The following is a 27,019-nucleotide window of genomic DNA, read 5'->3' on the forward strand; positions in this document are numbered from 1 at the left end:
TGTCAGTGCTGAGTCTGCTTCTGATCCTCTGTCTCACTCTCTCTCTGCCCCTCTCCCACTCTCACTCTCCCTCTCTCAAAAATAAATAGTGCACTTATTTAAAAAAAATAAAATAAAATTTGCTGCTCAAATTTTTGACATGTGAAAGACGATGTCAAAAGAATGAAAAGACAAGGCACAAACTGGGAAAAAAATATTTGCAAAAAGGCACATTGTCTGATAAAGGACTGTTATCCAAAATATATGAAGAGCTTTTAAAACTCAACAATAAGAAAACAAACAACGTGATTTAAAAGTGAGCCAAAAATCTTAATAGACACCTCATCAACAAAGCTATTACCTATGGCAGGTAAGGATATCAAAAGATGCTCCACATCATATGTCATCAGGCAAATGCAAATTAAAACAATGAGATATCACTGCACACCTACCAGAATGGCCAAAACCCAAAACACTGTCAACACCAAATGCTGCTAAGGATGTGGAACAATGGGAACTCTCATTCATTGCTGGTGGGAATGCAAAATGGTACAGCAACCCTGGATGAGTTTGGTGGTTTTACAAAAGCAAACAGAACTTGTTCCATACGATCCTTCAATTGTGCCCCTTGATATTTATCTGAAGGAGTTGAGAACCTGCACATGAACTTCATGGCACCTATATTCATAATGGCCAAAAACTGGAAGCAACCAAGATATCCTTCAATATGTGAATGGACAAATAAACTATGGCACATCCAGATAATGGAATATGATTCCATGCCGAAAAGAAATAAGCTATCAAGCAAAAAAAAAAAAAAAAAAAAGACATGGGGAAACCTTAAGGCATATTACTTAAGGAAAAGTCCCAATCTGAAAAAGTCTACATACTGTACAATTACACCAGTTATATGACATTCTGGAAAAGGCAACACTATGAAGGCAGCAAAAAGATCAGTGGTTGTTAAGATGCTGTGGGAGGGAGCAATGAATAGAGGGAGCATGGGGGTTTTCAGGGCAATGACGCTTGTATGACGCTACAAGGATAGAGAAACGTCCTTCTGCATTTGTCAAAACCCATAGAATACACAACATAAGGAATGAACACTAATGTAAACTATGGGCTTTAGTTAATAATAATGTATTCTTATGGACTGAACGGCATCTCTTACATTGAAGCCCAACCCCGAGTACCTCAGAATGTGACTGTATCTGGAGACACAGACTTTACGAGATAATGAAGTTGGGGCACCTGGGTGCCTCGGTCAGTTAAGCATCCAACTTCAGCTCAGGTCATGATCTCACAGTTCATGAGTTCGAGCCCCGCATTGGGCTCTATGCTGACAGCTCAGAGCCTGGAGCCTGCTTTGAATTCTGTGTCTCCCTCTCTCTCTGCTCTTCCCCACTCATGCTCTGTCTCTCTCTCCTTCAAAAACAAATAAAAACATTAAAAAAATTTTTTTAAAGAGGTCATTACCTCTTAAAGTTAAAGCAAGGTCTTTTGAGTGAGCTCTCATCCAATTTGACCGGCGTCTTTATGAGAAGAGGAAATTTGGACACGCAGAGAGACGTGCACACATAGAGGAACGACCGTGTGAGGACACAGCAAGGAAATGGCCACCTACAAGCTAAGGAGGGAGGCTTCAGAAGAAACCAAACCTGCCAACACCTTGATCTTGGACTTCCAGCCTCAAGAACTGTGAGAAAATTACTTTCTATTGTTTGAGCCACCCAGTCTGTGGTATTTGGTTATGGCAGTCTAGCCAACTAATAGGTGCACCAATATTAGCTTATGAATTGTAACCAATGCATCACAATATGTTAATAATAGAGGAAGTGTGTGTGTGTGTGTGTGTGTGTGTGTGTGTGTGTGTGTGTGTAGGAGGGTGGGGGATATGGGAGAACTCTGTACTTTCTCAATTTTCCTGTAAACCTAAAACTGCTCTTAAAAAAAGCCTATTAATGTTTTTAATGTACTAGGTATTTTTAAAAATTAAGTTGGACACTTACCTCATATCACAAAAATTAATTCAAGATGGATCTAGGCATAAATATAAGTTAAAACTATACAGCTTCAGGGGTGCCTGCGTGGCTCAGTTGGTTAAGCATCCAACTCGGTTTCAGCTCAGGTCATGATCTCACATTTTGTGGGATCGAGCCCCATGTCAGACAGAGCTTGCTTGGGATTTTCACCCTGTCTCTCTGTCCCTCCCCTGCTCACTCATTCTCTCTCTCTCTCTCTCTCAAAATAAATAAATAAACTTTAAAAAACTATAAAGCTTTCAGAAGAAAATAATAAAGAAAATCGTCACAGAGTTCTGAGGGAGCCAGAGAGTTCTTAAATTCAATACCAGAAGCACAATCAATTGACAAATCTGATTTCATCGAAATTCACTTTTGTACTTCAAAGGAAACTGTAGGGAAGTGTTTACGAATCACATTTCTGATAAAAAAAAAAAAAGACATATCCAGACTATATAAAGAACAGTTATAATTCAACAAAAAGAAAACAACCAATTAAAAATGGACACATGAAACACTACAGTTTCAGGGATCATTTAAGTCTCTCGGAACATGCAGAGTAGCCTTGATCAGTGACAACCAAGGAAATTATTTGCTGAGAACACTTGCATTTGGTTTAGGACTTCAGATCGGTGGCCATTTGCTGGAGAGTACAAGGAAAACATTGAATTCCTAAAGCTACTTAGAATCAGATGCCTTTATGTTCAGGGATAGGTAACTCTTACCTAACCGAGTTGAATGTTTGTTTCAGTGCCATATGGAATAACGACTCTCAGTGGCTTCCCCCCCCCCCATTTTTTTTTCTGGAAACATGTGAGACACAATGTCTGCTGTTCCCAGCTATCTTTCTTGGCTCCTTTTGGTCATTCTCTCAATGTGCATTAAGTTCTTCTATCAACCATCATTAAGGTCTGGTACATCAACACTAAAAACTGATCACTGTAGAAAGGAAAAACCCGTTGCAAGTTTAACCTTAACATGTTTGAAAGTCTGAAAGCAGAACTTGCCTTGTAAGTTAAGTAAGTGAGTAAATAAATAAATAAATAAGTAAGAACGGACTGATGATCTGAATAGACACTTCTTCAAAGAAGACAAATGGTAACCAATCAGGGGAAAGATACTCAACATCATTAGCCATTAGGAAAATGAAAATGAAAACCACAATGAAATGCTACTTTTGACCTACCATAAAAATGGCTATAATCAAAAAGACAAGCAATAATAAGTGGTGACAAGATGTGGAGAAATTGAAACTGTCACATAATGCGGATGGGAATGTATAATGGTAAGGCCACTTGGTCAAATAATTTGACAGTTTCTTAAAGTTAAACATACGCTTATCAAATGAACCACCAATTCTATTCCTGGGAACCTAATACATGCTACAATTTGGATGAACCTCAAAAACATTAAGTAAAAGAAGCCAGATACAAAAGACCACATATTGTATCATTCCATCTAGATGAAATGTCCAGGAAACACAAATTGATGGAGACGGAGAGCAGATAGGGGATTGCCTAAAGCTGGGATGGAAACACAGATTGACAGTAAACAGGCTACTTTCTGGGGTAATGGAAATATCCAAAATCTGGATGGTGGTGATGGTTACACAACTCTCTAAATTTTTTAGAAATCACTTACCATCGGCGAATTTTACAGGGTGTAAAAGTATCCATCTATGAAACTGATGTTTAAAAGATACAATGATGGGCACCTGGGTGGTTCAGTTGGTTAAGCATCCAACTTCAGCTCAGGTCATGATCTCATGGTTCATAGGCTCGAGCCCCACATCAGGCTCTGTGCTGACAGCTCAGAGCCTGGAGCCTGCTTCGGATTCTGTCTCCCTCTGTCTCTTCCCCTCCCCTGCTCGCGGTCTGTCTCACTCTCTCAAAAATAAATTAACATTAAAAACATTAAAAAAATAAAAAATAAAAGATACAATGAATTGTATTTAAAATTATATGGAGTTACATGAAAAGGATACAATCAAGTGTAGAAAGAGAAAAATAGTAACCTTACAGTGGAGAAACCCATCAGATACCCCCTTCAGTGATCAAGGTGAACATCGCCAACAGTAATGTAGGTATCATGTGCCTTCATGTTTGATGTGAGCATGTGAGGACAAGGACACTTCACTTTCCCCCAAACTCATATCCTAGGATAATCATGCGAAAATATCAGACAGACCTAAGTTAAGGAACATTCCACAAATCCCCTGACCAGTACTCCTCAAATGTGTGCAGGTCATTAAAGACAAGGAGACCCAAGAAATGGTTACAGATTAAAGGAGGAAACTAAGGAGGTACGAAAAATATAGGCAAGGTGGTATCCTGGATCAGACCCCATAAGAGAAAAAGGACATTGCTGAAAAATTAACCAATGTAAAAAAAAAAATTAACCAACGTTAATTTCTTAGTATTCATCCCTATACTGTGGTTACTGTGGCTACATAAGATGTTACCAGCAAGGGGAGGTAGGTAAAGGGTATTTAATAGGAACTCTCTGAACCATCTTTACAACTCTTCCATAAATCTAAAATTATTTCAAAATGAAAAGCTGGGGGAGACTAGGGGGCAGAAGAAACAAAAGCACTCCAACAGCTCTTTCTAAAGGCCAATCACACCTTCAGGCCAGTCAAATAAAATCTTTCTTCTAACATCAATTCCCAAAGCCAAAGAATTGGCTTGGGTTGGCTTGGCTTGGCATGGGGCACAGGCAATGAGCTTGCTGTAGGCCAATGAACTCTCCACTCATAATCAGAGTATAAAGTCCAAGGAAATCATGCCACATAACATGGAATGGTTGGTAAGAACCCCAGCAGTGATTTTATTCATTCTACCCATTTTACAGACATGACAGCTAACAGGGTCAAGAAAGGTGAACACACACACACACACACACACACACACACACACACACACAAAGGGCTTGGCTCCTTTCTGTCAGTAACAATTGCCCAACTACCTCTCCTCAGCTCACAAAGAGTCTATTGATCCCACAGCAAATTCAGACCAACCCACACCACCAAAGTAACTGATGGCAGAACAGAGTCAAGAACCAAGACCTCTGGTGTCCCCTTCCTTCCTTCTGGCTGCTCCATGTCCAAAACTGCCTTCAATGGCTACACAAGTTGTCTATACCTAACAACACTTAGAAGAGTAAAGCATATTCCAGATGGACACTGTTCAAAATTGGAATAAAGATGCTCTCTCTCAGGCAAGTTTAAATATCCAGAAAGGTCTTTTACCTGAGGATAACTGGTCCTGAAAAAAAAGGTCATGGGAACAGATCCATTGAGTCCACAATTCATAGTAAATGGTGGGAGTAACAAAACAAAACAAGACAGGGGCGCCTGGGTGGCGCAGTCGGTTAAGCGTCCGACTTCAGCCAGGTCACGATCTCGCGGTCCGTGAGTTCGAGCCCCGCGTCAGGCTCTGGGCTGATGGCTCGGAGCCTGGAGCCTGTTTCCGATTCTGTGTCTCCCTCTCTCTCTGCCCCTCCCCCGTTCATGCTCTGTCTCTCTCTGTCCCAAAAATAAATAAAAAACGTTGAAAAAAAAAAAAATTTTAAAACAAAACAAGACAAACAAAAAAACTATGGTAAAGCACAAACCAGTCAGAATGACCAACCCAGGGATGTCCAGGTGCCTTAGTCGGCTGGGCTTCAGACTCTCGATCTCACTTCAGGTCATGATCTCACATTTCATGGGTTCAAGCCCCATGGTGGGCTCTACGCTGACAGCATGAGGCCTGCTTGGAATTCTCTCTCCCTCTCTCTCTGTCCCTACCCCATTCATGCTCTCTCTCTCTCAAAATAAATAAGTAAACTTAAAAAAAAAAAAAAAAAAAGAATGGCCAACCCAATTGGCTAAAATGGCAGTAGGATGAGATTATTTTAACCATAAATGCTGACAGGAAAAAAAAAAAAAAAAACAAGAAAAGATGAAAATTAACAAGCCAAGCATCAGAATTTAAAAGGTTAGAAGAGAAGAGAAGAGAGACCCAAAGAAAATAAAGGGAAGGAGACAAGGAGGATAGAAATTTATAAAATAGAACACAAAAATATAACACGAACTATTTAAAAAAAAAAAAAGAGTTGCTAAAGTAAGAAAAAATGAATACCCCATACATAAAGCACATCAGGAATTAAAATAAAGATATCACTATGGATGTGGCAGAAATTTCGAAGGTAAGAGAATACAATAAATAACTATGCCAATAAACTTAAAAAGAGAGGAAAAGGACAAATTCCTAGGATAAAACAACCCACCAAAACTGACTAAAAAAAAAAAAAGAAAAAAAAAAAAAGAAACCAGATAAACTAACCTGTCCTATGAGCATTGAAAACATGGAATCAGAAGTTTCAACCTCTCCCACACTGAACACACCAGGCCAGGTGGCTTTAACTTCTATCTTAGGTTGGTAGAACTTCTTACCAACCTTCCACAGGAAAGCCTTCCAGAGAACAAAGAGAGAATATTCTCCAGCCTCATCTATGAGTATAGTACAACTTTTTAAGGAAAAAGAAAGAATGGCCAAGGATAGGAAAAATAACAGTAATTCTTGAACATAAAATAAAAAAGCTTAACCCAGTATTAACAAACTGAATTCAACAGGGTACACAAAGTGAACTTAGATTGCTGTAAGGGGCTGGATTCTCTGCTCACCACCCTGGCTGTTCCTGAAGATATGCATGACCGGTAAGGTATCTATGATGAAACCATGACCAAGGGGCATGAACTAACACTGCACATAATGATGACTTTACCTTCAACAGCCTGGGAGGACCTGAAGAAGATACCTCTGAGAGAAGGAGACAAAACCTAACAGACTGAACGATGTGAAGCCAACAGACTGTCCACTAAAAATATACACCCAACAAAACACAGAAAAAAGACCAGGAGGGTTACTTCACAAAGACAGGAGTGAATTCTTGGAATACCTAAGACAGAATTCACAGATGGTGCACCATGGGCAAATGATAGCAACAGGCAGCCAGAAAGTAATGGAAGAAACTGTATCTGCTTCAAAGAGAGAGATTTGTCAGAAGGAAGATATAACAGGCAGGTGGCAAGACAACAGTCACAGCGTATCCCCACTGCCGGCTGTTTTTGAGAACTGAGATCTGGGCACCAGGAAAGTAATGATGTGGGGCCGCAAGGCACAAAATAACCAAGTGCCTGGCCAAAAGCAATGCTGCTCTTGGTGCATTTCCTTTTGCAAAGTAGCATTTGTGGGGGCTATGAAGCATCTGCCCAGGTCTGTCCTGTTAAACATAAGAAAATCTGTATCCGGGGCGCCTGGGTAGCTCAGCTGGTTAAGCATCCAACTTTGGCTCAGGTCATGATCTCACAGTTCATGAGTTCGAGCCCCATGTCTGGCTTTTCACTGACAGTGCAGAGCCTGCTTGGGATTCTCGCTCCTTCTCTCTCTCTCTCTGCCCCTCCCCCACTCTCTGTCTCCCTCTCTCTCTCTCAAAATAAATAGATTTTTAAATAAAAAAATAGATAAATAAACTTAAAAAAAAATCTGTATCAGTAATTCGCCTCCTTTATAGATTACAGGAGAAAGAACCACTCCAGTTCAACATTACGCTGGACCCTGCACATTATCCACTCCATATGGCATAAAATACAGAAAAATGATAAAAGCAAAAGAAACTACCGAGAAATTATAAAACTAAGAGGGAAAGTTTCGCAAGGTCAGCGGACGTAAGACCAACACGTAAGATGGAGGTGGCATTTCTATCTACGAACAACAATCAGAAAATAGGCTTTAAAATAAGATGATATTTTGTAGCCACAGGATCAGCAACCACAACAAACCTGGACAATACCAATGCTGATAAAGACGTGAAGAAACAAAAACTTTTTGCAGGTGACGGCATACATGCGTACAGCCATTCTGGAAGACAGCTATGCGCCCTGTGGGGAAGCGGAGGGTATGACTCACCTACAGCTAGCAGTTCCTCTCGTAGGTATACACCCTCGAGCAGCGTTGATCGAATATTTTCTCATTATCACCAACCTAACGAGCCTTCAGAGACATTTCCTCCTAATCGCCAACCCCCCCCCCCCCCACCAAATTAAATACCAAGGAATAAGGCTTTGTTGGGTTGAGGTTTGGAGAGCCACAGACCATTGTATTAGCTATGATTCTTTTGCTCCCCAAGAAAGAATGGTTTAGCTTGTTGGGGGCAATACCAACCCACTGAGAATGCATGCCTTGGATGAGTGGTTCTAAAACCTCAGAGGGTCGATGGGATCACGTGGAGGGCTTGTTAAGACAGACTGCTGGGCCCCACTCCACCACCCGGGTTTCTGATGCAGCAGGTCTTGGACGGAGCCTGAGGGTTCCTGGAGCCCATAACAGACGAGCAGCGCAAACTGGGTGCTGGAGCACGCCATCTGTTACGCATGATCCTCTGTGCAGTAATGGAGGGCTGCCTGGTGGTCTTGACCGGAAGTATCCAGGCCAGACTAAGCCTTCATAAACAGGATGGATTATGATGGGGTGTCTACCCAACCCACAGTCCTTTAAAACGGCCCCTGCCCCAGCCTCAGTTAAGGAACGAAGGCTAGGTGGCCATATCTAGACCACGAAAGCCAGTCCACCCATCCACAGTCAGTTAAGAGGAGAGGTAGACCCATGGTCCACAAGAAACCAATCCACAGGCCAGCTGGACCAATCTGATTCTTTTGAGGGAACTTAAAATAAAGTAAAACTAGGACTACAATAGATCTTGGCCCTTTAAGGCAGTACAGGAAGAGGCCCAGTGGGCATCATGGCAAACTCAAGTCAAGGTTACGAGGAAGAAGGAGGGGCGCCGAGGTGACTCAGTTAAGCGTCCAACTCTTGATTTTGGTAAAGGTCATGATCTCACGGTTCATGAGTTTGAGCCCCACAACGGGCTCTGCACTGACAGTGTGGAGCTTGCTTGGGATTCTCTCTCTCTCTCTCTCTCTCTCTCTCTCTCTCTGCCCCTCCTCTCTCTCTAAACAAATAAATTTTAAAAAGTTAAAAAGAGGAAGCAGGAGACATAAGTGTGTGAAGGAAGCTGTTTGCAAGGATAAACGTGCAGCAGCCACTGATACACATCCCAGCATGAGAAGGCAGGCCGTGTCCCGTGCTCTTCCCTGCAGACTCCAACACCCCATCTTCAGGCGCACGAGGGGACCCCCATTCCTCACAACAGCAGCCCGTGTCTCGTCGGGCAACAGCGTCAGTACCTGGACCAACACCACGCTCTCGCCATGCACGCCACTTTGGCTACTTATGATTCCGCCGAAGCCCAGAAGATGGCACGAGGGGGTCCTGCCTGACGACACGACCCCGCAGGAGGTGCCTGGGGCACTGCGCGTCTGGGGGAGGGGGAAGGGAAGAAGCCCCACCCCCCTGCCCCCCTGCGAGGAGCAGGGCAGCCGAGGCCACTTCGTGGCATCGCGGCCATCCCCCATGCCTGTCTGGATTGCAAATCACCTAATTTAATGCTTTTAAGTGCCGCTCCTGGTTTTATGATTTGCATTAGCGTCGGGCTTTCAGGAATCTGAAATATAAAGCTGTTCTTTTCAGATTTTTATACAAAAGCAAAATACTTCCCAGCTCGGCCTTAAATTGGCCAGCTCTCCACTTACAGTCTGGTATTTTCTTCCCTTGAATGCTAACAGTCTTGTGGACTAGTGGTTTGAGAACAGAAGTTAAAGTAAAACCTCATTAGTTTTGATTATCTGGGGCTGGGGGAGAATTTCAACATAAAATAGTGAAATGGCTGAAGTGTCAATATTTCTTAAGAAAGGCAATCACTGAACAGCCAAATGAAGGAAGAAATTCAAACCAGCCTGTAAAGAAAATGGTCCCAAAGAGAGGTCTACCTGAAAAGATCTCATTCGGTCTGTACAAAGGCACTTGTTTCAAACTGAATGTGCTCCTCAGCAATACAGAGGCACAAACTACTGATCTACACATGGACTTGGATGAATCTCAAAGCCATTATGCTGAGTGAAAACAGTCTCAAAATTTTATAAACTATATGATTCCATTATGTGACATTCTAGAAAAGACAATACTATAGTGATGGAGAACAAAGCAGTGGTTGCTGGGATTTCCTGTGGTGGCAGGGAGGGTAGCGGATGACTAGGGATAACATGAAAGAGGTTTTGAGGGATGGTGGATTTTATTCTGTATTTTTTTTTTCTTTTTGAGCGAGAGAGAGAGAGAGAGAGAGACACCGGGAGGGTACAAGCAGGGGAGGGGCAGAGGGAGAGGGAGGGAGAGAATCGTAAGCAGGCTTCATACTCAGCATGGAGTGTAACGCAGGGCTCAGTGTCACAACTGTGAGATCATGACCTGAGCCAAAATCAAGAGTCATATGTTTAACCGACTGGGCCACCCAGCCGTCCCATTCTGTATTTGAATTATGGTTGTAGTTACATGAATCTATACATAAGTCAAAATTCATAGAACTGTAAAGCCAAAAAAGGGTCAATTTTATTGTCTGATAAATTTTTTAAATACTTAAAAGTATGTGCCAAGAATGTGCCTAGAAACAATGCATACTTTTTTTTAATGTTCATTTATTTTGGAGAGAGACAGAGACAGAGAGACAGAGAGTGGGGGTGGGGGTGGCAGAGAGAGAGGGAGATACAGAATCTGAAGGAGGCTCCAGGCTCTGAGCTGTCAGTACAGAGCCCAACGCGGGGCTGGAACCCACAAACCTCAAGATCGTGACCTGAGCCGAAGTCAGATGCTTAACCAAAGTCAGATGCTTAAATAGGTGAACACTGGCCCCTGTGATCCAACTGATGCAATGAATCTGCACACTTTCTCTTCCTCTCAGAATGAAATTATACACTGAAGCCCAGTTTGAGCTAAATTAACAGATATTCTGAATCCAAAGGATCGAATCTCATGAAGAGACATTGTAGCAGTACAAAGTTGAGAAGGATGCCATGTGCTATGCCCATACCCTAAGCACCAACACGAAAACCATACATAATGCCACACGACAAGCACCGAAGACAAAGCCGAGACTGACGAAACAACCGTTCTGAACTTGTGACTACAAACTACTCCTGTAGTCCACTACTCCACATGTATCTGCCAGTGATTTTTTGTAAATCACATGTGCAAATAATAAAGCACAATAAAATAGATCTATTCCCTTTCTGAATTATGGGGTTTTTTGGCCTACTTGGATGCTGCTGGTATCAATCATTTCTTAATTTATCAAAATAAATCCCTCTCTCAGATTATAGAAAGACATGGGAAAGATAGGGAAAAAAATTCTATGATCCATACCTGAACAGAGTCCCCACCAGATAACGGTGGTGGAATGAAATGCTCATGCAAATCCCCACATGTAATAACTGTTTAAGAAATGTATTTAAGAAATCATTGAAAGATACCACAGGGCACCCAAAAGCACACAGGGGCCAGAGGAAAATTTAATTTCAGGAAATTGTGACTGGGATAGGGAAGACCTATGAGTTTGCAGCTTCCTGGCCATGAGTAACTCAACCCCCAATGCTACAGAAAACATTGGTGGGAAAAGCTGAAATGCTACCAGCTAAAGTGTCAGAGATCAGATTTGGAATTAGGAAAGCAGTTGGGAATTTATTTTATTATTTTTTTTAATGTTTATTTTTTGAGAGAGACAGAGAGTAGGAGCAGGGGAGGAGGAGAGAGAGAAGGGGACAGAGGATCTGAAGCAGGCTGTGTGCTGACAGCAGAGAGCCTGATGCAGGGCTCAAACCCACTAACAGTGAGATCATGACCTGAGCCATAGGCAGCCGCTTAACCGACTGAGCCACCCAGGTGCCCCTGAAAGCAGTTGGGAATTTAAAGGGAAAGACCTAGCAGCAGGAGAACGACAGAATGAGCTAGACTCAAATTCTGAGCAACTGCCCAAATCCTTGGCTTATAGCTGACCTACACGTAAGCGAAGGAGCCCCCAGGGAACCCAACAAGAAAAAAGTCAAAAGACCAGAAAGATATCCACTTTCAAAAAAATGGAACTACACAGGATTAAATCATCTGTGAGTTTGATGCTTTTCTCAACCATAAACATTCCTCAACTGAGGCAGCTCAAGTGGCAGAGAGCTGGAGCCAAATGGGCTTGAACAGTGAAAGTACAGAGCCCCAAACCAGCAGGAGCAGGAAAAACAACAACAACAACAACAACAACAACAACAACAACAACGAAATACCAACAACAACAACAAAAAAAAAAAAGCAAAAAACAACAACAACAAACCCTCAGGAGAGGTAAGCTAAATCCACATCTTTGACCACCGAATCTGCAGCCACAGGGAAGATCCCTACAGGGCTAGGCTAAAGAAACAGCCACAGGAAGTCGAACAAACAGATGTTAGCAGCTGCACATCACAAAGGAGACAAAGTCTATTGTTTGAATCCAGGCAAATTGAATGACTACTAGGTCAAAAATCTAAAAATCCTGAGAAAACACACGCACACAATAGCTATAATGTTGGTATACTATAGCTGCAACATCTAATTTTCAACTAAAAATTATTCAACATGAAGAAAACAGGAAAGTGTGACCCATACTCAGGACAAAAAAAAAAAAAAAAGGCAGTCAATATAACTCACTTTAAATAGACCTAGATGTTGGATTTTGCAAAGGCCTCAAAACAGCTTTACAAATATATTCAAAGAATTAAAATAATTCAAAAAATTAAAGGGAAATATATAGAAAATCTCAACAGAGAAATGGCAACTACAAAATAATATATAAATTCTACAGTTAAAAGTATAACTAAAAATTTTCAATGGCTCAACAACAAATTGGAGACAGCAGATGAACTTGAATATATACCAGTAGAAATTACCCAACAAAGAGAGAAAAATGTTTGAAGAAAAATGAACAAAACCTCTAAGACACAACTTATAAGACATTATAAAGTATCTCACATACATACAACTAGAACCCCAGGAAAGGAAGAATGAAAGCAGCATAAAAAACAAACTGAAGAAATAATGGCCAAAAACTCCCAAAAGATGGTGAAAAATTAAAGATTCAAGGAACTCAACAAACCCCCAAAAAGATAAACAAAAATAAAATCATTCCTAGATATACCACTGTCAAACTACAAAGAAAGCAGTCAGAGAAAAACTATGTGTTATGTATGAGGGAATAACAATAAATAACTGGATGCCTTCTCACCAGAAACTATGAAAGCCAGAAGAGACTGGAAAAACATATTAAAAGCACTGAAGGAAAAAAAAAGCTTTCATTAATAATTCTATATCCAGCTAAACTATCCTTCAAATATGCCCATGAAACAAAATATATTTTCAGTAAACAAAGACTGTTTTTTTGTTGCCAACAGAACTGCACTACAACAAATTCTAAAAGAAGTACTTTAGCCTGTGGGAAAAATGACACTGCATGGCAACTGGGACCTATATTAAAAACATTTTTCTAAATGGGGCACCTGCGTGGCTCCATCGGCTGGGCGTCCGACTTCAGCTCAGGTCATGATCTTGCGGTTCGTGGGTCGAGCCCCACATCGGGCTCTGTGCTGACAACTCAGAGCCTGGAGCCTGCTTTGGATTCTGTGTCTCCCTCCCTCTCTCTCTGCCCCTCTCCCACTCACACTTTGTCTCTGTCTCTCTCAAAAATAAATAAATGTTAAAAAAAATTTTCCTAAAGGTAAGTATGTGAGTAACTATTTTAACTATATTTTTCTTTTATTTTTTAATCTCTAAAAGATATAACTACTTTATTAAGAACTATGAATCAACATTGATAGGTTTATAAAATAAACAGATCTAATATATAACAATACTCTATGTAAATAAAATGAGGGGTAAACAAAAATACACCATTGCAAGATTTCTATATTTTACCTGAAGTAATTCAATATTAACTCTAAGTAAATTGGGAAAAGTTTAAGACGTATATGTAATCCTGGAGCAACATCTAAAAAATTTAAAATGCAAAAATATAGAACTAGAAAGCCAACAGAGAAATTAACATGAAATACTAAAAAACATCTGATTAAAATAAAAGAAGATATAAAGGAGGGACAGAGGAACAAAAAAAAAACAGAAAACACAAAACAAACTGCAAAAGGAAAGGCCTCAGTACAACCAAATCAATAAATAAATGTAAACGGACTAACATCCCAATCAAAACATAGACATTATTTTTCTTAGATGAAAGAGAGAAAGCGCATTCGCGCATTAGCAGGCAGGGGCAATGGGAGAGGGAGAGAGAACCTCAAGCAGGTTCCATGCTCAGCATAGAGCCAGATGTGGGCCTCCATCCCACGACCCAGAATCATGACCTGAGCCGAAATCAAGAGTGGGACCCTTAACTGACTGAGCTACCCAGGTGTCCCAAAAGCACTGGGACACTTTTAAGACTAGATTTAAAACCAAAGAGTCAATTGTATGCTGTCAATAAAATATATGCTTCAAATAATAAAGACATAAACAGACTAAACATAAAAAGCTACAAAGAATGTATTCCATGCAAACAGTAACTATAATAAAAATGAAGTGGCTATATATTAATATCAAACAAAATAGACTTTATAATAGATATTAGTGAAGACAATGGGAACTTCAAAACAATAAGATGGTCAATACATCAGATGGGTAGAACAATTATAAATATAGATTTGACTCATAACAAAGCTTCGAAACACATAAAGTAAAAACTGATAGAACTAAAATCAGAAAAAGATTAATTCATAATCATAAAGTCTTCAACAAACTCTGAAATTGATAGAACTAGACAAAAAATATCAGTAACAGTGCAGAAAATCTGAATGATATTATCAATCACCTTAACCCAACTGACATTTCCAGAACACTAAACCAATACCTGCAGAATACACACATTCCTTCAAGTCCACAGGGAATGTCTACCAATATAGACCATATACTGGGCCATTACACAACTCTCAATAGTTTTTAGAATATTAAAATGTAACGGACTACATTTTCATACTGCAACAATTCAATTAGAAACCAATAAATAAATAAATAAATAAATAAATAAATAAAACATCTGGAATAGCCCCCAAATATCTGGAAATTAAAAACCACTTTAAAACAACTCATAAAAATGACAACGTAAACTAGAAAATATTTGAACTGAATAATAATGAAAAGTGGTAAACTGATAAGACAGACTTCATCAAACTATTAAAACGTTTACTCTTTGAAAAATACTGTTGTGCCAAAATGACAATGTTTTCCAATACATTATCTGATAAAGAACTTACATCTATAACATGTGGAGAAACCACGAAGCTCAATAATAAGCAAATGGCCCGGTTAAAGAAATGGACTAAAATATTTAATGACTCTCATACATTGCTGCGGGCAGTATCTATATAATTATTCTAACAGAAATAGTTTTATTCTCTCTCTAAAACTAAGCTAATCAAGCAACGGCAGTTATTAAAAAAAAAAAGATCTAAGGTGTACTTCATGAAGCAGTCCATCAGGAACCCCTGTGGTACCATCAGACTTGTACATTCAGTGGCCAATAACCAAGGCAAACTGGAGTTTGAGAAGGGTCAGTCCTGAAACAGTTTCTTTCTGAAACAGAGAAGCTGTCTCCTGAAGACAGAACCAAATGCTTTGAGCAGAATGAGGCCATTGAGGCAGTCCATGATGCCATGGCACAGGAAGGCCAATGTCGGGGAGATTACAAAGTGAATTTTCATGGTGGATGGCCATCCCTATGAACTTGATGGACGAATGCCTTTTCCGGTAAACCAGCTGCGAAGGTCTGCAGAGAATTCACTGAGCATAAGCAAGGGGAGGTCCGCTTTTCTGCTGTGGCACTCTGCAAGACAGCCTGATGCCCTAGGGGAGGGACATAGCTTTTATCACCTCTCTTCCGTTCAGCGTGAAACCTGTCCCCACAATGCAGTCTAAAATGTTTCAGTACTTGTGGAACACAGCTGTTCTCCTTTGGTTTTGCAGATACCCTCTTACCCTCATCAACACCCAAACACCAGCAGAGTGTCGATCAAGCAAAGTGTGATATAAGCTTCAGATGGCAAAGCATTCTCCCCCAGTGTAGGTATTGTACCTCAATAACTAATGTTTTAAATGGCTACTTTGGTTTGTGTCTGTAAGTTAAGGCCTTGGATGTGGTTTGTTTGTCCTTAAAAGAAATGAAACTTTGGGGCGCCTGGGTGGCTCAGTCGGTTAGGCGGCCGACTTCGGCTCGGGTCATGATCTTGCGGTCCGTGAGTTCTAGCCCTGCGTCAGGCTCTGTGCTGACAGCTCAGAGCCTGGAGCCTGCTTCATATTCTGTGTCTCCCTTCTCTGACCCTCCCCTGTTCATGCTCTGTCTCTCCCTATCTCAAAAATAAATAAAACGTTAAAAAAAAAAAAAAAGAAATGAAACTTTTCTGCTGATTAATATAAAAAATTAAAAAAGAAAAAGTTTTAATTGGCAATGTATACCAGAAGTCTGTATTTTCTTTATTTGATTTTATACTGGTTTGGTACTTCCCAAACGCAATAAATTGTTGAGTAGCTAAAAGTCAATTGCCACTTAAAAGATCAGTTCATGGATGAAAACAACATGACCCAGGAAACAGCTTCAGAGAACTTTCCACCAAATTCGTGGAATTCATCAAAAATGAAGAGGAAGCAGAAATCCAAGCACCTTAGTCTGGTCATCGGACTCAGCTTGACATCTTAAGGTCCTCCCCTTCACTCTGAGGTCTGGGTCTGCTTTGGGAAGAACGAGGCAGCCACAACCAACCTGTACTTCATCCTCACAAAACAACCCCTGGTTTATCACTGCTACAAGGTGCAACAGAAGGCGCTGGAGAGAAAAGGTCACACACTCCTTTCACCCCATTGCTGTGGTTCTCACACATCAAGGTGGGATCTGTTAACCATTTTCACTATGAGTAGGATGTCTACGGCACAAATGATACTGTGACAGATTTAAGACCAGCCATTTATTAGAAAATGAAAGAGGGGGGCACCTGGGTGGCTCAGTTGGTTAAGCGTCCGACTTCGGCTCAGGTCATGATCTCACAGTCCATGGGTTCGAGCCCCGCATCAGGCTCTGTGCTGACAGCTCAGAGCCTGGAGCCTACATCAGATTCTGTGTCCCCCCGTTTCTCTCTTTGCCCCTCTCCTGCTCATGCTCTGTCTCGCCCTGTCTCTCAAAAATAAATAAATGTTAAAAAAAATGTTTAGAAAGTGAAAGAGGAATTAATTACAAAAAGTTTCCCTTCCATTTTAATTATTCTCTGGATCCCTTGGTCTATCAAAAATAAATGACTAAAGAACAGAGCCACTTGGAAAAGCAAAATGGTGCACTGAAATCCAAGAGTAAATGGCTATGGCAAGCAAAGGAGCGGAAAGACACAGGTGCTTAAGCGTGTATGACTGACCTTGACAAATAATTAACTAAAGGAGTCGTTTGCATGGGAAACTGGTCATCTCACACTGAGCTGGGGGGAAAAAAAGGGAGAAATGCAGATTTACTCCATCCTGGACAGGTGGATCAAACACACAATATGAATGTAGCTCAATACCACAATCAGCCTTTCGATCCCCTGAGAAAAACACTTAACTCAAGAGAACAGCATCTCTGTGGTGGTTCCCTGGGAAACTTCACTCTTGCTAAAATTGAGAACTCAATAAGAACTAAAGAAGAGAGCTGGGACCATTTGGATTAGAGATGTTGACAGCCTTTAAATATTCAAGAAACTATTAAAGAAAGCAACTTTAAAGACGAGAGAAATCCCTGAGGCAAAATGGTCTCCTAGTATCACACTCACTTCTTGTCACAGCCCCTAAAAAATAAGTCCCAGTATTTTACCCTAACCTTATTATCATGGCCGACCTCCCCCTCTTCTGAGGTAATGTCTATAAATCTTGGCATCCAGTGTGTTTTTTTCACCACATGTCAGCTGTTAGCAATGGTATTTTTCCTGACAGCTAATTGGTAACATTAAAGAAAAGAAATGAAGAGCACTGTGCTTGCAAAGTCATTTTACACCATTAACAGCAATAAGCATTTTATGAGGGACATGGCAATGCCTGCGAATCAAAAGGACACACTTTTCACCCTATTTGCCAGTAGACTGAGAATTGAGAAAATGAAATCCATACCTTGGGTTTATTTACAGGACAGCTGAATTAGCAACACTTCCTGTGCCAGAAGATTCTCTCCAAGGAACACTTGTGCTAAGAGAGGGTCCTCCGCAGCAGGCAGACATCGAGAGCCTCCCTCACCCCGAGGGCCACGTGTCCCTTACCTTTCCTTTTGGTTGTGTAAAACCCAACAGCTGCTCCATCCCGCCACAGAATTTTCGCTTGCTCCTTCACAGGGTGAGGTAAAAAAAACATGTCCCCATCATCCAAATTTCTCTCCAATCTTCCAAAAATAACGACGTTGAGAATGAAAAGCACAATCCTTTCCCCGAATGACTGAACCTTTGAGGGGGGGGGGGGGGGGGAAGGAGAAGAAGAAAGAAAGAACAAGCAAGTGAGAGAGGAAAATCACACGCGATAAATTTTGCACTTGGAATCAACCCACGCTTCGGGGCCAGGTGTGTGCGCCATCATTACAGGATTCCTTCCGTGCTCAGGAGCCAAACTGTGAATCATAATTTCTCACAGAGGTTTTCACAACCCTGACCTTTCGCACCCATCGGCCTCCAGGAGTGAGGGGCAGTGCCAGAGGGGCCTCCTGGGTCCCCAGGGCCACAGATGTGGAATGTAAATAGAAAGAGAGAACAACCCTTTGCTGGTCAACAAAACAGGAAGTTACCTCTGGAGGGGGCCAGGCAAGCCATTTCAGCAGTTTGACTAGACATGTCTGGAAATCATCCCACCCTCCATTTTTAACAACCGCCCCAGAATTCTGACCCTCAGAAGGAGGATAAAGAATTGGGGAAGATCAATGGCTACACCAAAAGTGGACGACTTTCAATGGCTTGTGATGTGATAGATTTGGAGCACACACTAGAGTCCCAATCTCAGAGACTTACTGGGAGTCAAGGCTCATCTTGTGGCTCATCTTGTTCTAAGGCAATAACATGAAACCACTTCTTGCCCATCGCAATGTCACAAGTGAGGCATTTGTGTGTGGTCAAGGTCAGGCCCACACAGAGTTTTAGCATTAACAAGTCAAAATGACTTTACACTCCTCTGCCTGTTAAAATTTTCTGCATTTGTATAGCCCACAGGTGGCAAATACATGGCATAAACAGAGGTGTCCCACTCCTACACCCACGGCAGACATAGCTAATCGATCCCAGTCTGTGCGACTGAGCCCGGATACGGTCAGAGTCTTAACTGAAGTCCTCCGGGCAACCACCAGCAAACACTCGGGATGAACCCAATCAACTATCGATGAACAGAAAGCACTGCACTCTGACAAGACCGCTATGTGACAGCCTACGTGTGTGGGTATTGGTCACCCCGTCCTATGCGTCACCACGAGATCAGCAATGCCATTAACTGGGCCGTGACTTCCACCCACAAGCTCCCATTCCATTGTCACCACACGCCAGGAAGGTCCTGATTCATAGGTAAGGAAATTGAAACTCAAAGAGGGTAAGTGACTACATGTATTGATTTCCCTGCCTCATTCCAAAGAGGACTTATGACAGCTGAATGAGGGCTCTGCCAGAGACAGGCAAGCTCAAAATAGGCCAGAGCTTCTGAGTCCCAGGCCAGTGCACCTGCTATAGCCCAGCTCATGGTTCCTTTCTGCATCTTCAAGCATTAGAGCTAAGACTTGGCAGGGGCACCCAGGCAGCTCAGTTAAGCGCCCAAGTCTTGATTTCGGCTCAGGTCATGATCTCACGGTTTCATGAGTTCGAGCCCCGAGTCCAGCTCTGTGCTGACAGTTGCAGAGGGATTCCCTGTCTCCCTCTCTCTCTCTCTACCCCTCCCCCACTTGTGCGCACTCTCTCTCTCTCAAAATAAATAAACATTTAAAAAAAAGAAAAAGAACTAAGACTTTGGGAAAGTTTCACATAAGTATCTATGCTTAGTTTTATATTGAATACTTTACCCCTTAAAGTTTTATCATCATCACCATCATCACCATCATCACCATCATCACCATCATCGTCGTCATCTATGATACTGACTTTACAGCCTAGATTTGTGGGGAGCTCTTTAGCAACACCCAACCTCTTTGAGCCTCCGTTTCCTCTAGCGGTCAAGGGAGAAGATTGTCTAAGTGGGCCTTAAAACACTTGTTTTGGGGGGAGGGGAGGGGAAAAAAACACTTGTTTGCAAGTGTTCTGATAATAAAAACAAGGCAGCTTGCAGCACCCTAGCAAATGGCACAAAGTGTTCAGTGCCAATAAACTTATTAATTGGTCCAGAATGTAAAATAGTTCACCCTCATCTGGAGCCAAATCTTAAATGAGAAAAAGCTTTGTGAAAACCACACCAGCTTAACTCTGAGAAGCCACCCCAACTTTGTATCTCAGACAGTAGCAGGCCAAATCAAGTTCAGACTTTAAGAATAACTAGCTGGTCACGCAAAACCTGAGTGGGGTGATGTGGGAGGTTATATTTTTCAACTTACAAAGCCAAAAAGTTCAGAGGAAAGCCAGAAGAGAAAAGCAGATTGCATCTGGCAGAAGGGAAATATCCAATCAAAAACTGGCAGGAGAAAAAGGAGAAAAAGAAAAGGCACTTAATTCATCCAATTTCATTACAGGGGGAAAAAAATGGGTGACATGTGATTCTGACTTAGAAACGTTTCTGAAAATACAAAACTGAGATCCAATTCTAATTCCTCAATTAGGACCACTAATTATGTTAACAGAAAGAACATTAACCTTTTTTTTTTTTTTTGGTAATTTACAAAGAAGAGCTGGCTAAGAAACAAAATGTGATTAAAAGAAAAAAATAAATAAATGTCAAGACCTGAAGTTCTACAAATGGAAAGGGAAACTATCCACAGACAGTTGGGGACAGCTAGATCTTTACAACATGGTTCATTAAGTGCAAGTAACATCCAAGCTTCTTTCTGTTCACAACATAGGCCCCATTTTCAGAAAATTTGGGGTTTTCTTCATCTAAACACAGAAGAATTGACACATGGAAGAAGTGACCACTCTTGTTCTCGAAAACAAAAAAAAAAATGATTTAAAGAGCAAATCAGACTCCTCCTGGCATTCAGAACACCCCACCACTAAATACCATTGGCCCACCTGTGGAAAGGGACCAGCATAGAAACACAAACGGGTACACCAGGCCACCCCACTGGGTCCCCCACACACATTTGCTGAATCTCAAGCCACTTGCCAGTTTGCAGGGTGGGGGGGGACGGTGGGACCCTTTTCAAAACACTATCTTTTCAGTCAGTTAAAACCAGACCTGAAAAATCCTGCTGTGTACAATTTGGGTGTAACCAGAGGGCATTATGCTAAGTGATAGAAGTCTGACAAAGACAAATATTGCATGATCTCACGTGCGTGTGGAATCCGAAAAAGCCAAACTCCTAGGAACAGAGAATACAATGGCGGTGACCAGGGGCTAGAGGTGGGAGAAAAGAGAAGATGTTGGTCAAAAGGTACAAACTTCCAATTGTACGATGAATAAGTTCTGGGAATCTAGTACACAGCATGATAACATATATAGCTAATAATACTGTATTATATTAAAGTTGCTAAGAGAATAGATCATAAATGTTCTCATCACCAAAAAATGGCAGTTATGTAATGGAATGCAGGCATTAGCTAACGCCATGGTGAGAATCATGTTGCAATATGTATGCGTATCAGATCAACACGTTGTACACCTCAAACTTACACAACGTTTATGTCAGATGTACCTCAATAAAGCTGGGGAGGGGGGCAGGCATGAAAAAGGCAACTCACAGGCTGGGAAACAGTATTTGCAAATCGTATCTGCAATGTATGCAATAAGGACTTGTGCCCAGAATATATGAAAAAGTGTTTACAACTCAACAGTAAAAAGCCAACCAACCAATTAAAAAGGGGGCCAAGGAGGGGCACCTGGGTGGCTCAGTCGGCTGAGTGTCCGACTTCGGCTCAGGTTATGATCTCACAGCTCGTGGGTTCGAGCCCCGTGTCGGGCTCTGTGCTGACAGCTCGGAGCTCGGAGCCTGCTTCGGATTCTGTGTCTCCCTCTCTCTCTGCCCCTCCCCCACTCATGCCATGTCTCTGTCTCTCAAAAACAAATAAACATTAAAAAAAATTTTTTTTAATGAAAAGGGGGCCAAGGATTTCAATAGACATTTTCCCAGAGAGGATATATGAATGGCCAACAAGTACATGAAAAAATGTTTAACATCCTTAGCCAGAGACATACAGATCGAGACTACAATGAGATACCACTTCACACTGGGTAGGATAGATAACATTAAAAAAAAAAAAGACAGTAACAAGTATCAGGGACACATGGGAAGATGGACACCCTCAGACGTTGCCAGTGGGAACGTAAGGTGGTCCCGCTTACCAGCAGTTCCACTCCTAGGTCCATACCCAAGATGACTGAAAATATATGTCCTCGCAAAAACTTGCACCCAGATGTTCATAGTGGCATTATTCAAAATGGCCAAAAAAACTGAAACAACTCAAATGTCAACCAACAGATAAATGGATGACCAAACATGGTCTATCCATGCAGTGGGATAATACTGAGCCACAAAAAGGAATGAGGTCTGACACGTGCTACCGTGTGGAATAAATAACCTTGAAGACTTCATGCTCCGTGAGAGCAGCCGGACACAAAAGACTGACTACCTAGTGTATGATTCCATGGATGTGAAATGTCCAGAATGGACAAATCCGTAGAGGCAAAAAGCAGATTCGTTGCCAGGGGCTGGGGAAAGAGAGAAATGAGGGGTGACTGCTGATGGGTAAGGGGTTTCCTTTTGGGGTGATGAAAACATTCTGGAATCAAGTAATGGTGACTGATGTCCAACTCTGTGCAAATACTGAAAATCACTCAATTATATACTTTTAAAGGGTGCAATTTAGAGTACACATTTATCTGCTCATTTTCTAAACCAAACCTGAAAGAATACTGATAATTCATTTAGTATTTACAGGACCCAATGAGGGAGATCACGTGGACTGTCGACACATCCACCATTTCAAGACTGCCAAGAAGCACCTACGGAATGAAGACAAGTGTGCCAATCAAATGAAAACAGGCAGACGTGACATAAACAGTCTAAATTCTTCACTAGTTACTACCTTTTTCCTCAGCTTCTGCCCGAGCCAAACTTCAGTGGAGAGATTGCCACAGGGACTCCGAGGAGCTGCTGGGGCACCTGCCCTTACCCTTGCCATCCTAGGTTTTGGCTTTACAACTGCTCTAAAAAACCACAGCCCGTCAAAGACCTCCATGCCCGATCTCAAAGAGACTAGCGTTTATGTCCGGTTAAATCACTTACTAGCTGTGTGGCTCAGCCTCAATGTGTTCATCTGCAAAACCAAAACCTTTAAGATTCTAAAAGTAGATTATCCCCACAGAGTCTGAGGTAACACACAGGTGAGTACCTAACACAATGTCTGACTCACGGTAAGCACCAATAGACAGCACTTGGATGCAATACACAGAACTCTCCTACACACTAGAGAGATCGTTTAGATTAAAGTTTTAAAACTAAGACACAAGGGGCCACTAAGGAAGATAAGAGAGATTTGCCAATAGCCAGATGTCTGTTGCACACGACCATTTATTACTCTTTTTTCTTACCGGCAGGATATTCCAGATTGAAAAGATGTTGCAGTCCTAACTTGCAAATGTGATTTATTTGGAAATAGGGTCTCCAGATGATCAAGTTAAGATGATGAGGCCATGGGGTAGGGGGAGGGCGCCTGGGAGGCCCAGTCGGTTAAGCATCCAACTTCAGCTGTCATGATCTCGTGGTTCGTGGGTTCAAGCCCCACATCGGGCTTTGTGCTGACAGCTCAGAGCCTGGAGCCTGCTTTGGATTCTGTGTCTCCTCTCTGCCCCTTCCCTGCTCCCTCTCTGTCTCTCCCTCTCAAAAAAAAAAAAAAAAAATGAATAAACATTAAAAAAAAATGTTAAAAAAAAAAAGACAAGGTCATTAGGGTGGGCCCCGATCCAATATGGCTGGTGTCCATATAGAAAGGGGGGACCTGGACAGACACAGACCCACACCAAGGGAAGATGACCGTCTGTAAGTCCAGGAACACTTGAGGCCACCAACAGCTAGGACAGAGGCGTGGAACAGATTCTCTCCCGTGGCCCTCAGGCTTGTAGCCCCAGGGGACTGTGAGACCATACATTCCAGTTGTTTCCGCCCTAGGAGACTAATCCACAAAGGGAGACTGCTTTCGATTATTAACACGATAATAAGCACAGTGACTTGAAACCTGTTTTGCAATATCCATGTAAATTTACATGCCCTCACCTTCATCAGACCTTCTCGGGCAGGATCAGAGGTTCGCAGCACATCTTCGGTGGCCCACCAGGCCTCCTGTATGTAAACAGCCACAACTAAAGAGAAAGCCAAGAGAAAATGATGATGTGCACACGGCCACGAGGCCACCAGAGAGGCGGTTTCAACATCATGCGACCTCCAGAGAGGCGCAAAGGAGGAGGATGTGTGGGTAACGTGGGCAATAGCTCTAGAACTGTGTTCTCTGACAGCACTGAGCAGGACAGAGTGACCCCTCTCACCTGAAGGGGACTTCACAGAGATCTTCACAGATGGCCCGTTGCTGGCTCCAAAACGAGATATATGTGTCCCAATGCTACTGGGCAAAACACGCTACACACCACACTGCTCACAAATTCGATGGCCAAGAATTACATTTTTTTTTCCTTCAAGGTCCAATTATGGGCTGCAACTCAGAACTCCCCACTTAGTCAAATCCAACATTATGGAAGGCCATCAAACACACCATCTTCTCATTGCCCTCAGCACCGGGCTTGGCCCCGGCTTTTTTTCCATGATTTTTTTTTCCCCTTCTCACAGTGAAACTGTCACCTGTGTTTTTCTGAGGACACCAATGCTCTCAGAGGTAAAGTAACCTGAAGGCAGCAAGCTGGGGGGGGCGGGGGGTCTGAGATGGGTCCACCCTTGGGCCACTGGACTCCAAGGACAGTGCTCTCTCGCAGAGGCCAGAAATGAGTCAGCTGTTAGAATATGGGGTGGCGGGGGTGCCTTTGAATAAGGAGGCTCTGGGGCTGGATCTGCAGAAGGAAGAGACATCTCTCCTCCAACCACTCCTGCCCCACCCCACCCCAGGCTACACAGCCCCTGAAGCTTGTGGATTCTGCCCACTCCATGTTCGGACATGGGCCCTGCTACTTACTCTAAGGGTGACCTTGGAACACCTCAACCTCACTGAGCCCCAAAATCGTCAGAGTTGCCCAAACTGATCACCTGAGGTGGCTGACAAGTTGTGATGAGGATCGGACGGAAACACCCAGCACAGGGCCAAGTGACAGCTAATAGATGTCTCCCTCCTCCCCCACTCCATGCTGCTGCACCAAATCAGTTCCACCTGCCACCTCGTGATGGGCCCCATGCCCTCCTACCCAGCCCCAGATGCCAGCAGGGTCCAGGCCACCATGCACAGAAGACCATGACAGTACCTCACCTGACCCCCTGCCTCAGTGTCCCCCGCTGATCCATCCCTACTGAGTGGTCACTCCAAAGGCAAATCCAGTCATGGCCTCTGCCTCTTGCCCCCTTGCTGGGCAACCCTCCTTTCCTTGCTTAAGGATTCCATTTAAACACCAAAGTTCCTTTGATTGTTTTTTGGTTGTTGTTGTTTTATTTTTTATTTATTATTTTTTTAATTTTTTAAATTTATTTTGAGAGAGAGAGTGCATGCAAGAGAGACAGCACAAGAGGGGGAGGGAGGGAGGGAGGGAGGGGGAGAGAGAGAGAGAGAGAAAGAGAGAGAGAGAGAGACAGAATCCCAAGCAAGCGCTGTGCTTTCAGCACAGAGCCTGACTCGGGGCTCAATACCACGAACCGTGAGATCATGATGTGAGCTGAGATCAAGAGTCCATCACTTAACCAACTGAGCCATCCACACGCCCCTGTGTTTTTTTATTTTTTAATTAAGAGCATTCTTTACAGCAGTTTTATTGGGTTCATAGCAAAATTGAGAGGAAGGTGCACAGACTTCCCAGGCACCCCATGCCCACACATCCGCACAGTGTCCCCCACCGTCGCTATCTGTACCATTGCGGGAACATTTGTCACAACTGATGGAACAACACTGGCACATCATAGTCCCCCAACATCTATAGTTTACATTAGGGTTCACTCTTGTTATACAGTCTGTGTGTTGGACAAATGTGTAATGACATGCATCTCTCATTATGGTATCCTACAGAGTATTTTCACTGCCCTAAAAATTCTCTGGTCTTCATCGATTGACCCCTTCCTCCTACCCCTGCTCCACCCCTGGCACTGATTTTTTTTTTTTACTGTCTCTATACTTTTGTCTTTTCCAGAATGTAATATAGTTAGAATCCTACAGTATGCAACCCTTTTCAAACTGGCTCCTTTCACATAGTAATATGCCTTTAAGATTCCTTTCTTGTCTTCTCATGGCTAGAGATCTCAAAAATCTTTTTAGCACTACATAATATTCCACTGTCTGGATGTACCACACAATTTCCCCTCTGATATCTTTTTTATACCCCCTTTTATTAAATTGCCATTTTTTAAAAACTTTTTTTCATGTTTATTTATTTAAGAGAGAGGGAGAGGGAGAGCATGAGCAGGGAAGGGGCAAAGAGAGAGAGAGAAGAGAGAATCCCAAGCAGGCACCATGCCATCAGCACAGAGGCTGACATGGGGTTTGATCTCACAAACTGCAAGTTCATGACCTGAGCAGAAATCAAGAGCCAGACACTTAACTGACTGAGCCACCCAGGCACCCCAAATTGCCATTTTTATGCCAGTTTCTCAACCCTGAGGGGTCCAGAAGCCACACAGTAAAACGATGCACCTTCCCAGTCAGATCTTTTTAGCTGAAGATGTGGAGGAAAATGACATGGAATAGAAAACAAAAGTCA

At 42.4% G+C, this 27,019-nt stretch overlaps 1 protein-coding gene across 2 annotated transcripts in view; it reads right to left on the bottom strand.

Annotated features, from left to right (window-relative positions):
- The window catches only part of LOC131516114 (protein FAM169B-like), a 91,264-nt gene that overhangs the window by 17,267 nt on the left and 46,978 nt on the right, over positions 1-27,019 (bottom strand). For both annotated transcript variants that reach the window (XM_058736715.1, XM_058736716.1), the window contains 2 exons: positions 24,390-24,475; positions 18,268-18,445 (listed from right to left, as the gene is read on the bottom strand). In XM_058736715.1, the coding sequence (XP_058592698.1) occupies positions 18,268-18,445; positions 24,390-24,475 (264 nt within the window). The remainder of the gene's footprint in view (positions 1-18,267; positions 18,446-24,389; positions 24,476-27,019) is intronic.

Source organism: Neofelis nebulosa, chromosome 7 (genome assembly GCF_028018385.1).
Source record: "Neofelis nebulosa isolate mNeoNeb1 chromosome 7, mNeoNeb1.pri, whole genome shotgun sequence".
NCBI lineage: Eukaryota > Metazoa > Chordata > Mammalia > Carnivora > Felidae > Neofelis > Neofelis nebulosa.